General features: G+C 39.6%; 1 protein-coding gene across 2 annotated transcripts in view; it reads left to right on the top strand.

The window, feature by feature from the left end:
- The window catches only part of Ptpn2 (protein tyrosine phosphatase non-receptor type 2), a 66,134-nt gene that overhangs the window by 53,576 nt on the left and 1,033 nt on the right, over positions 1 to 11,525 (top strand). Inside the window, exons 7-9 of one of the 2 annotated variants that reach the window (XM_031365945.1) lie at positions 118 to 270; positions 1,377 to 1,543; positions 5,255 to 5,356. In XM_031365945.1, the coding sequence (XP_031221805.1) occupies positions 118 to 270; positions 1,377 to 1,543; positions 5,255 to 5,356 (422 nt within the window). Of the gene's footprint in view, positions 1 to 117; positions 271 to 1,376; positions 1,544 to 5,254; positions 6,039 to 11,525 lie in introns of those variants that run through there. The other variant, XM_031365944.1, reaches the window with a different exon arrangement.

Genomic DNA, 11,525 nt, shown 5'->3' with positions numbered 1-11,525 from the left:
TGTGTGTGAAATTATTCTCCTTTTAAGAAGGAACCCGTTTACAGTAAGTTCTGAGCAGTGGCCTTATATTGCTTTTGTTTTCTCAACTCAAGCAAGTTGGTTTTACCTTTCTTGCAGATGGAAAAAGGAGAGGATGTTAATGTGAAACAAGTGTTACTGAGTATGAGAAAGTACCGAATGGGACTTATTCAGACACCGGACCAGCTCAGATTCTCCTACATGGCCATAATAGAAGGAGCAAAGTACACAAAAGGAGATTCAAATATACAGGTAAACTCACTATCATTAATGTCAAATAACCAGGTTCTATCTAAATCCTCATCCTTCTCTTACTTAATTTGGTAGCTCTAGCTGCCTGTCTTGAAATTGTAACATTTCCCACAGTTCAAGAGGCAAAAATGAAAGCTATTCACCAAGAGTTCAAAGCCAGCCTGATCTATACAGTGGGATCCTGACTTTTAAAAAAAAAATTATGTGTATGTAAGATATATATATATATATTAATTATACATATATTCTTATTCTGAGTGGAAACAAGATTCAATTAAAATCAATTTTTCCACGTGAGAAGATTTAAGCATTGAATTATTGTAAGAAAAAACAGAAAACACAAGTACTGTATCTTAGTAAAAACTTGATGTGGATGCCTGGGGAGATGGCTAAGTAGTCAGAGGTTACAAGCACCTGCTGCTCTTCCAGAGGACCCAAGTGTGTTCCAAGAACTCATGTCTAGCAGTCCAGGGAATCCAGCATCTCTGCCCTCTAATGGCACTTGTAGTCATATGCGCATACCTAAATGCAAACACATAGAACTAAAAATGATGGAAATAAAAATTTAAAAACCTTCATGTGGGATTAAAGACTTTATATATAGGTACTTTATATCTGAATAACTTCAGTTCTTACGACAGACATAAAGTGCTAGGAGTAATCTTTATATATCTGATGGTGACATTCTCAGGTGTTTTTTATTGTGTTTTTATAGACAGTAAGCTCAAAGAGTATCAGAACTTAGTATCATGTGGTGAACTAAGGAGAAGTGTAAGGTAGAAACAGAAATAACAGTATATTCCCTTCCTGTCTAGTCTGACCATAGTATTAGACATATCTAGATAGAGACCAACAGTCTAAATCTACTACTCCTTGAATATCTCTTTATAAATATCTGCTTTAAAATAGAATATATCTTTTAAATAAATAAATTATATGTGATTATTTTTATGTATGTATATATGTTTGGGTTTGTGGGAAAGTGCTACGACAAAAGTTAATGTCAAGTTTACCTGTCTGTTCCCTATCTCATACTGAATAATTGCAATTTGTAGGTCGTGATTTAAAGAAAACAAATTTTTATTGTTTTTCTCTTCTGTACCTAGAAACGGTGGAAAGAACTGTCTAAAGAAGATTTATCTCCTATTTGTGATCATTCACAAAACAGAATGATGACTGAGAAGTACAATGGGAAGAGAATAGGTTCAGAAGATGAAAAGTTAACAGGGCTTCCTTCTAAGGTGCAAGATACTGTGGAAGAGGGCAGTGAGAGGTATGTACCATGTATATGCTAGCCTACTGAGGGAGGCAAGGCTATTTCTTACATTCAGGAAGACTGAAACAGTACAGACCCTGTATTCATACAGTCAATGCACCTTTTACTTATATTAAGTGTTTATTTTGATGAAATAAATATCTTCAAAGAGTTTTCTGTCACAATAAGAAAGCCAGTACAGCACTGAGAGGTGGCTCAGTGGGTGAAATCACTTACTGTTCTTTTAGAGGAATAAACAACCTGAGTAAACCTGAGTTCAGTTTCTGGCACCCAAATTGGGTGGCTTCCAACCAACTGTAACTCCAGCTATTATGGGATCCTCTAGCCTTGTGGTTTGAGTATGCTTGGACCATGGGAAGTGACATTTAGGAGTCACTTGTTGGAGGAAGTGTGTCACTGTATAGTCAGGCTTCTGAGGGCTCCTAGTGCTCAAGCTCCCAGTGCAGAAGACAGTCTCCCCTTGGCCGCCTTCAGATCAAGATGTAGACCTCTCGGCTCCTCCAGCACCATGTCTGCCTGCACGCTGCCATGCTCCCACCACGATGAGAGTAGACAGTCTCTGAAGCTATAAGCCAGCCCCAGTTAAGTGTTTTGTTTTTGTAAGAGTTGTTGTGGTCATGGTGTCTCCTCACAACAGTACTAAGACAAGCCTCCTCAGGCTTTTCATTTTTTATTTTTATTTAGATTTATTTAATTCACATTTATGAGTGTTTTGGATGCATGTACACTACATGTATGCCTGGTGCCCACAGAGGCCAGAAGAGGCTGTCAGATTCCTTTAAACTGGTGAGCTACCAAGTGAGTGTTTGGAATTTGTTCTGGCTCATTTGCAAGAACAAGCGTTCTTTACCACTGGTCCATTTCTCCAGCCCCAATAAATAAAAATTTGAAAACATAATAATGATAAATTTAAAAGCTAACATTTAAAGACAACAAAAAAAAATTCAATACTGCTTGTATACAGAAGTCAGTGTAATTAGTTGGTAATAATAAATAGTATAATACAGAAAATAAGTTGTATAAAAATTCTTAAGTGAATTTCCATCGTGGACTGTTTTTCTCCAGAATTATATAAAACAATGAACTGTCTGTCCACAGCACTTCAAACATACATTAGGAAGTTAGTATCTTAGTGAATGAATGAGTTCTTTTTACCTCGTATTCTGATGACTTTTATTTTCTTTCTTTTGTATTTTTTATTGTGGATAGTGTTATGATGTTTTATTTATAAGATTAAGGTTCTGAGCTGTCCCATGAAAGTTATCAGAATTCACCTGCCTGGAACTGTGGGTAGAGCTCAGGTGACAGAACTCACATTCATTATCCACAAGGCCTGGCCTCAGTCCTTATAGCAGAAAGAAAATAATTGTCTCACTGAATTTTATAAAAGCTAACATTTCAGTATACAGCTGCATGGGCCTTTATATTTTAATGATGTGTTTTACTGTAGGATCTTAACTGCTGTAGTAGTTGTAGCCTACCTGAGAAAGTTTAAAGGTTGTAGATCCTATAATTCTGGCTGGAGGAAATCTCTGCACATGGGCTGACTCCCTCATGTGTACTCTTAGATCTTTTTGCATATGCATTGTCTTACCAGTTGTGGTGGTGAATTCAGTTCAGAGAGTAAATTTTAGCATCTATCTTTCCCAACTCAGAAGTAAACATTTTGATAGAGTTCACACAGGCAAGGGTAGCTCTTTGAAAATAAAAAAATAGTAAGAAAAAGACAAGCGAGATGCCACAGGACTTAGCAAGATATGCACACACAGTCCTCATATAGCTCATGTATTATGAGATTCAATTAACAAATCATTACTAAATTAATCTACAGCTTAGTGCTTAAGAGCAGTGGTTGCTCAATTCCCAGCAACCACATGGCAGCTCACAGCTGTCTAACTCCTATTCCATGGGGTCCTGCACCTGCACACAGACATATATGCAGGCAAAACACCAATGCACATAAAAAATTTTTTTTAGATGTTTTCAGATGGTAGAGTGCTTACCTAGCATGCTCTAAAACCCAGAATTACATCTCTAGCATTACATAAGAAACTGGACATTGATGCTACACATGTATAATTACAAGACTTGAGAGGCAGAAGCAGGAGGATCAGAAGTCTATAGTCATCTTGGGCTACATACTGAATTCAAGGCAAGCCTGGAGACCTGGGTTTTTGGTTTTTTAAAAAATGATGGCTAGCAAATAAAAGCCTAATGACCTAAGTTTGATCACTGAATCACATTGTAGAAGGAAGATACCCAACTTCTCACAGTGTCCTCTGACCTCTACAGGTTTATACCTCCCTTCTCCCTCCTTCCTCTCCCCCGATCCCCATCTCTCATGCACTCAAGCAGAATAATTAAATAAAACGTTTGAGAGCTGTACACCTGTAGCCATGCACTTAGGAGGCAGAAGCAGAAGAATCTCAAGGTCAGGGATAACCAGGCTTACATAATGCGATCCTGTCTCAGAGGAAATCATCAATCCTACATCTAGTCAAGACTTATGCTTGGGTCTGAGTGAGCTGAGGCTTTGGTGTTCTGGTCAGAACAGATCCTCACTGCCTTCTCCTTTGTTTGATAGATGATCTTTTAGAATGCCTTATAGTTTGGATTTCTCTAATCATCATTTTTCTTGATTAGATTCAGGTTAAACATTTTGAGTAGAAATGGTCTTGTGATCTAGTAGACATTGAAGAGCCAGTCAAGGTTTGTTTTTTTAATCAACTTGCATGTTCAAAGCTATGACTTAAAAAAATCACTACCAAGCCGGGCAGTGGTGGCGCACGCCTTTAATCCTAGCACTTGGGAGGCAGAGGCAGGTGGATTTCTGAGTTCCAGGCCAACCTGGTCTACAGAGTGAGTTCTAGGAGAGCCAGGGCTACACAGAGAAACCCTGTCTGGAAAAAAAAAAAAAAATCACTACCAAAACTGAAGCTGGTCAGGCCTTTGCCATCCACACAGTGAGTCAAAAAGAGATGGATTTTTTTGAGATTTTTTTTTTTTTCTAGAGGAAGAAAGTAAGTGGCTGAGATGATGACATTGGCCATTTTTCATTACCTTGGATGTCAGAGAACTTTCATTGAAACAAAATTCTATGTTGGACAGGAAAATGGGTGCTAGATGTACCTACCATGTGGTCAAATGGAAGACTGGGTAGCCCAAACACAGCATTCATAGAAATTGTCAAAAGTATTTGTCAAAGGACTTTGAATTTTCTTTTCTTTTCTTTTTTTTTTTTTTTTTTTTTTTTTTCTTTTTTTTGGTCTTTCGAGACAGGGTTTCTCTGTATAGCCCTGGCTGTCCTGGAACTCACTCGGTAGACCAGGCTGGCCTCGAACTCAGAAATCCACCTGCCTCTGCCTCCCAGGTGCTGGGACTAAAGGTGTGCGCCACCACCGCCCGGCTGGACTTTGAATTTTCATATGCTGTCATGCAAGAGGACCAAATGCTGAGACTCTTCAGTCTGCCCCTCTCGGCAGAGAGGAAAGAAGAGTGCACAGAAAACGTGTCTTCTCAGCTTCGGGTTCTGTAAAAGCATTCCTCTAGGCACACCAGAAATGACATCACTGGCCTTTCCCTTTGTTACTGCATTGTTTGAGTGAGATGGAAAGTACACAAATGAATGCCCATGGTTTTGATGGTGGTCGGGGCTGTACTGCCCATGTAATTAAGTGCAGACACTCACTTGTTTCTGTCTATTCACAGCATTCTACGGAAACGTATTCGAGAGGATAGAAAGGCTACAACGGCTCAGAAGGTGCAGCAGATGAAGCAGAAGCTAAATGAAACTGAACGAAAAAGAAAAAGGTGGTTATATTGGCAACCTATTCTCACTAAGATGGGGTTTGTGTCAGTCATTTTGGTTGGCGCTTTGGTTGGCTGGACACTGCTTTTTCAGTGAAATGTCCTATAAATTAACAGTTGTACCCAGCACCTTTCTGCACTAGTAGCTGACAGTGGTGCATTAACCTCAAGGGTTTGTTAGCAAATGCCTCACAGCCCAGAAGCATTGCTAGAGTAGACATCAAGCAGATAGGGATCTGTACATCACAAGCCCAGCATCTCAGGACTCATCACTGCAGGCTCCTCTGAGACCCAGACTGTCAATGGCTCAAAATAAAGACAAGCATGCTTGTTGAAAACTGTTACATCTCACAGCTGTGTTCACACCAGTATATTGAGAAGTCCTTTATCACAAGGATTGGCTTTTGGAGGCCTTCTGGATTTTAACCTGCACTTGATATAAGCAATAAACATTGTGGTTTTTTCTACATTATTAACTGAAAGAAAATATCCTTAAAACAATGTATGTAATGTGTAATGTACTGTTGAAATGGGCATTACAACTTTATATCCGTAACCATTTTAGGGTAAATATATTTTATAAGTACCTATTTAATCTTACTTTTGTAGTTAAATGTACTTTTTAAAGGTTCAATTTGAAAGTCTGTTACCATAGAAAAATAAATTGTATGTTGACTCAGTTGTATACTGAATACATTTTCCCTTTCCTAAGCAGACGTTTGATAGAGCCAGTTAAAACTATGAGCAAGCTATTTCTACTACACATTCTTATTTCCTTTCTATTTTATGCTTTATCCTATTTTAAAAAGAAAAAAATTTTTCTAAACATGTCATTGAAGGAAATTGTTTTTTCTGGGATAGTTAAGTGACAGTTGATCAAAACTTAGTTGAAAACAAACAAACAATTGGTTTCTGCAGGATGTGGTAGCACACACAGCTCTCAGGAAGCTAAAACAAGAGGCTCAATAGTTTGAAGCTAGACAAAACTACATAGCAAGTTCCTATGTTTACAAAGAAAAAAGAAAAAATAGAGGTGGTGGAGGAGAGATCAGAAAACACCAAGAGTAAGAATTTGGTTCATAGCCATATTTAATGGCACAAACCTTTCATCTCAGCTCTTGGGAGATAGAAGCAGAAGGCTTACAAGTTCAAGGCCAGCTTCAACTACACAGCTAGCCCCAGAGTTTGGGACCAGCCAGGACTGCAAGAAACACTGTCTCAGAAACTGAAGTGGTTTAAAAAAATTTTTGATTTCTGTAAAGTAAAGCCCATGCATGATTATACTGTTAATTTTTTTGTGAAAATGTTAATGTAATTACCCAAATGGGATAAATTATGGTTAGTAAGTAAAAGGAACCAGTGTTTTATACTTTTGATTTCAGTTCACTAGACTGAAATTTTGAAGTAAAAATATTTAATTTCTTTCTAAGTTCAATAAATAGTACGATGGTGTACAAACTTACATTGTCCCTTACCTTTGTAATGAGTATTTTTAAAGCATAACCACTAATTGGGTTTTGGTGGTTTCAAACCCGGCTTGGTGGAAAGATTCCAAACCACTAGGATAGCATCGCTGCTTCATCTCTTTTATATATCATGTAGAAATGCATTGTAAATCTTAATTACTTTAAACGAGACAGTTAATTTTAATGCAGTTTGAACCCCATAGGTATAGCTAGAAATTGTGAATGGCCTTGAAAAGCAGTCTCGAAAAGCATATAATATATGTCTGTGTCCTGATTCAGTATAGCTCTGTCCTATAGTGAAGATAGGGAGAAGGATGCTTCCTCTTATCTGTTTAATCCTATGTTAAATGTAGGCTTTAGAATTAGATGGCTATTGGTTTTGAGCTTTCTAATACTTATTGGCTTGTTTTTCTAAAATGTAGTATGTTATCCTACTAGACCTTATTAAAAATTCCAGTTGAAGCCAGATAAGGTAGCATACTCCTTTAATCCCAACACTAAGAAAGCCAAGACAGGCAGATCCCTGTGAGTTCTAGGGTAGTCTGGTCCCTATGGCAAGTTCCCAGCCAGTCAGGAATATACATTGAGATCCTGTCTTGAAAGAAGTCAATCCAACTGAAGATAGCCTCGGCTTAACTTCCCACAAGAAAATCCTAATAAGGCTGGGACTAGTCCTTCCTTGGAGGATGCTCCTTCTAGAGATAGCATTCAACACCACTCTTTCTGCAAGCTTGATGCTTCTGAGAATTGGTTTGGCATAGAGAATCCCCAGTGCTCCTCACCAGGGCCTGCCTTTCTCCTCTGAGCACATCTTTAAGGATGAGTTTTAACAGCAGAAACTTTAAGTAACATTGTTATACTGCTTACTCTCTGGCATTTGGTGACAGTGCCCTTGGGCATCATCCTGACCCTGTGTGAGTTGCACTGTGCTGCTGAGAAGGTGCTGGGTAGAGAAGGGATGCCAGCAGTTTCTGATGGTTCCACATCTTTAAACACAGTGTGCACCAGTCTCTGTATCTACTTATTTTAACTAATTTAGGAATAATCGTTTGACTTGGATCAAAATCCTTTTTTTTTTTTTTTTAATTGGGAAAAGAAAGGGGCTTATTTACTGAAAAGAATCCTTGATTCCCATTTCTTCCCACCTTGCTGTAATGCCACGGTCAGTGGTCACACTTGTGGTCATGCCTGTGGTTATGTGTTCCTTCCCAAGATTCACCAGTTACTGTGTTATCTCTGCCTCCTGATTTCTATCTGCGCTCAAACTTAAATATGTGAAAGTACACGTCTCTTTAAATCCATATGTATCATTTCTCATGTTCAGCAGAAACTTTGCACATTTGTCAAGTTTCCCACGTCTCGATTCTTCTCTCTTTCTATCCATTCCGTTATGTGTTACCATGTATACCAAACAGTGAACATGAAAAGATGTGAAGACATGTATTAATCAATTTTTGTTCAAACAGCTATGCTTTGAAGACGCATCAAAGGAAAGAGTCCTAACTCCTGAGCGTATCTTACATGCTCTTGGCTTATTCCTTTGTCTTAATCTAAAAATAATGGTATGAGTTCAAAATTATGTCCCACGTTTTAAGTTATGACATGGAAGAGCCCTCTGGTTTTCATTTCCTTGCTTTCAGCACCAGTCCCAGGGTGCTGGCTACCATTTTCTGCCAGGCACTGAAAGGCGGCAGCTGATGCCTTTAAAAATAGCTCTGGCTAGATTCTACAGAGAAGCTGGAACCCGATGGTAGTAAAAGTATTTTTTTTTTTTTTTTTTTGGCCATTGTATACAGTTCACTTAACAAATTTACATTTCCAGATATTGCCTTATTTTTTTTACTTACTGATACAATTTTTATTTGTGGTGGTTGTTTTGGGTAGTTTTGTATATTCTTTTTTTTTTTTTTTTTTTTTTGTATGTGTGTTAAAATAGTGCCTTGCCATTGCTCAAGCCTGGCCTTAGACTCCTCAGCTCAAATGATTTTCCTACCTCAAAGTTGAGTAGCTAACACTACAGTCGCACACTGTGCACACAGCTTTCAAATATAAATCTTTTTTTTTCTTGGTGTTTTCGAGACAGGGTTTCTCTGTGTATCCCTGGCTGTCCTGGAACTCACTCTGTAGACCAGGCTGGCCTCGAACTCAGAGATCCACCTGCCTCTGCCTCCCAAGTGCTGGGATTAAACGTGTGCGCCACCACTGCCCAGCTCAAATATAAATCTTAGTCAAGTTTGGCTCATGCCTACTGGTAGGGCCATCTCTGGGTCCTAATGAGTAGCGTGTATCTGTGTGTTCTGTTCCCTGGTAGGAAGGAAGGGGCCCTCAGGGCCTTCATCTGGCTCAACTTAATCCATCTGTTCACAGCATGGAACAAAATACCCACAGAAATGTACATTTTATTTGTGTGCTAACACCTAACAAAGCCTCTTATTTTTTGAGACTCCTTTATATGGCTTTGTCATAGAATCTTGTATATACTTTTTTTTTTTCAATATAAAAATGATTTTTTTTCCTCATTAAATTTGTCATCACTTGAAACACAGGCCTTGGTTATTGGCAGCAGCTTGCTCCTGAGGAGGCCTGTTCTATTCACCCTTTCCTTGAACTCACTTGTTTGAGTCAGATGCCACAGTTCTTCCTCAAACTGGTCTTTGGTTTTTAAACCATGCAGCAGCAGCGCAGACTCCATTAGCAGTACACCTGGAGTCACAGCTGTCTCTAATTGTCCCCTAAATGTGGAAGGAGAGACTCAGGTAGTGCCCTTATTCATTGCAGCTCTACACAGGAGCCAGTCCCCAGGCAGAGGACTTGCCTCCCAGCCGGTGATCTTCCTTCCCGGGTCCTGAACAGCTTCAAGCTGACTGTGTTAGTATCTTAGCCATGGCGTGGCTGTTGGGAAGATCTGTTGTTCTTCACAGGTTGGGGTTTTTCTCCTGGCTGTCATTGTCCCAGCACAGTGCCATCAGCCAGTGTGACCTGCCTAAGGGGCTTGTGTAAGCTGACATTTAGGATTGAAAGAGCCTGGACCATCCATCTCTGAGTTCTGACTTTGAAGCGTGGTTGGAAAGTTCACAGGTGATTCTGAGCAGTGAGGCTTGAGGCCGCCATAGCCATAGGATCTGCTTGGAAGCCACCCGCTTTTACATTTCTCTGTTTTGTCTGGGGCTGCTGCAAGGAGCATTGCATGGGAGTTTTCTTCTTTTTCTTTACAGAGACCGCTTTTAAGAAGCATCGAGTTATTCTTTGTAGTCACTCGTTAGGCATAGATTTTTTTCAGACCCATGATGCTGTTCATATTTTGAATGACTATTTTAAAAAGTCTTTGAGTTTGGAAAGTTCAGGAGAGGAAGCCTAGGTAAGTTCCTTTAAAGCATGCTTGGCTCACCGAGGCAAGGACAAGCCGAGCCCTGGACAATCTCAGTCAGATGCTATTATAACTGTCTTGTGGCAAAACAACTTTTAATGCAGTCTGACTTTCCCTCTATCATGGGCAAGGAAGAATACACCAGCATTGCTACTGTAGTGCAGTAACAGCCAGCCCCCAGGATACCCACATAGTTCATTGCTTGGTTTGCTATCCCATTTTATTTTTGCCTTATTAAAAATAAAATGGTGAATACCCATTCAAGTGAATATAATAGAATTATCTGAAAAGCCCATTTATCTTAATCGTCTTACAAATAATTTCTTAGAAGCTATTCCATTGATTTCCTCTTATTTTGCTACCCCTAAACACTATTTGTAAAGAAGTAATGAGTTTCAGAAACCACAGTGTGTTTGTTAAATGGCAAATTTATTATTCTTGGGAAATGTGTATTTAACAAACACTAGGAAAGGATAACTCGTGTGTGTGTGTGTGTGTGTGTGTGTGTGTGTGTGTGTGTGTGTGTGTGTGAACATCTGCAGTTTTGCCAGCCATTCTGATCTAAATTTCGGCTTCACGACACTTTAGATAATGCCAACCTTGTTTTCAGATAAGAAACCTGAGTGGAGGAGTAACTCACATCTCATTACTAGTCCTATGCCGATAAGGCTGAGATGCAAACTCCAGGCTGTGGTTTCAGTCTCTCCAAGGCTCAGGCTGGTCTCCTTATGCCACTCCACTGTTCTGTACTTCAAGTATTTAAACCAGAAGTTTCAGCAGGGAAATGGTAGACAGACCACTAAAATATCCAGATAAATCTGTTATTAAGTGGAGGGGGGACATCCCTTTTAAAATGCTTCAGTGGCAGTGGCATACCAAAGCCATAACTTCATTCCTTTCTGTTCCATTCCACATTCGGCCATTGTCAGAACGAGCCGTTTGGTTCCAGGTTCTGTGACCCATTGATATCTAAAGAGTATGGTTTCCTAAGGACAACACTACTTAGAATCAGTGTTGGAAAAGCCAAGGAGACTTTGTAGACCACCACAGGGGGCTTGGTAGAGCTGCCTGCTTTTGGAGAAACAAGCCAGTAGACAGGAAGATCCTTCATTCTCATGATTGGGGAGGCGACCCAAGTGGTGGAGATCTGGCTGATTTCCTGTTTATACATGTGGTGATAAAGTGGTAACAAGCATTTACATAGGTAGCCTCTGTGGGTGTGTGTGTGGGTGTGTGTGTGAGAGAGACAGAGAGACAGAGGAGAGGAGAGAGAGAAGGGGGGATTGGTATAAAAATAAAAAAGGTTTGGCTCTCAATGGTCACTCCCTCTGGCTCTCTC

This window comes from Mastomys coucha, unplaced genomic scaffold (assembly GCF_008632895.1).
Source record: "Mastomys coucha isolate ucsf_1 unplaced genomic scaffold, UCSF_Mcou_1 pScaffold13, whole genome shotgun sequence".
Lineage (NCBI taxonomy): Eukaryota > Metazoa > Chordata > Mammalia > Rodentia > Muridae > Mastomys > Mastomys coucha.
The sequence above is the reverse complement of the archived record's forward strand: the minus strand, read 5'-3'. Positions and strand labels throughout refer to the sequence as shown.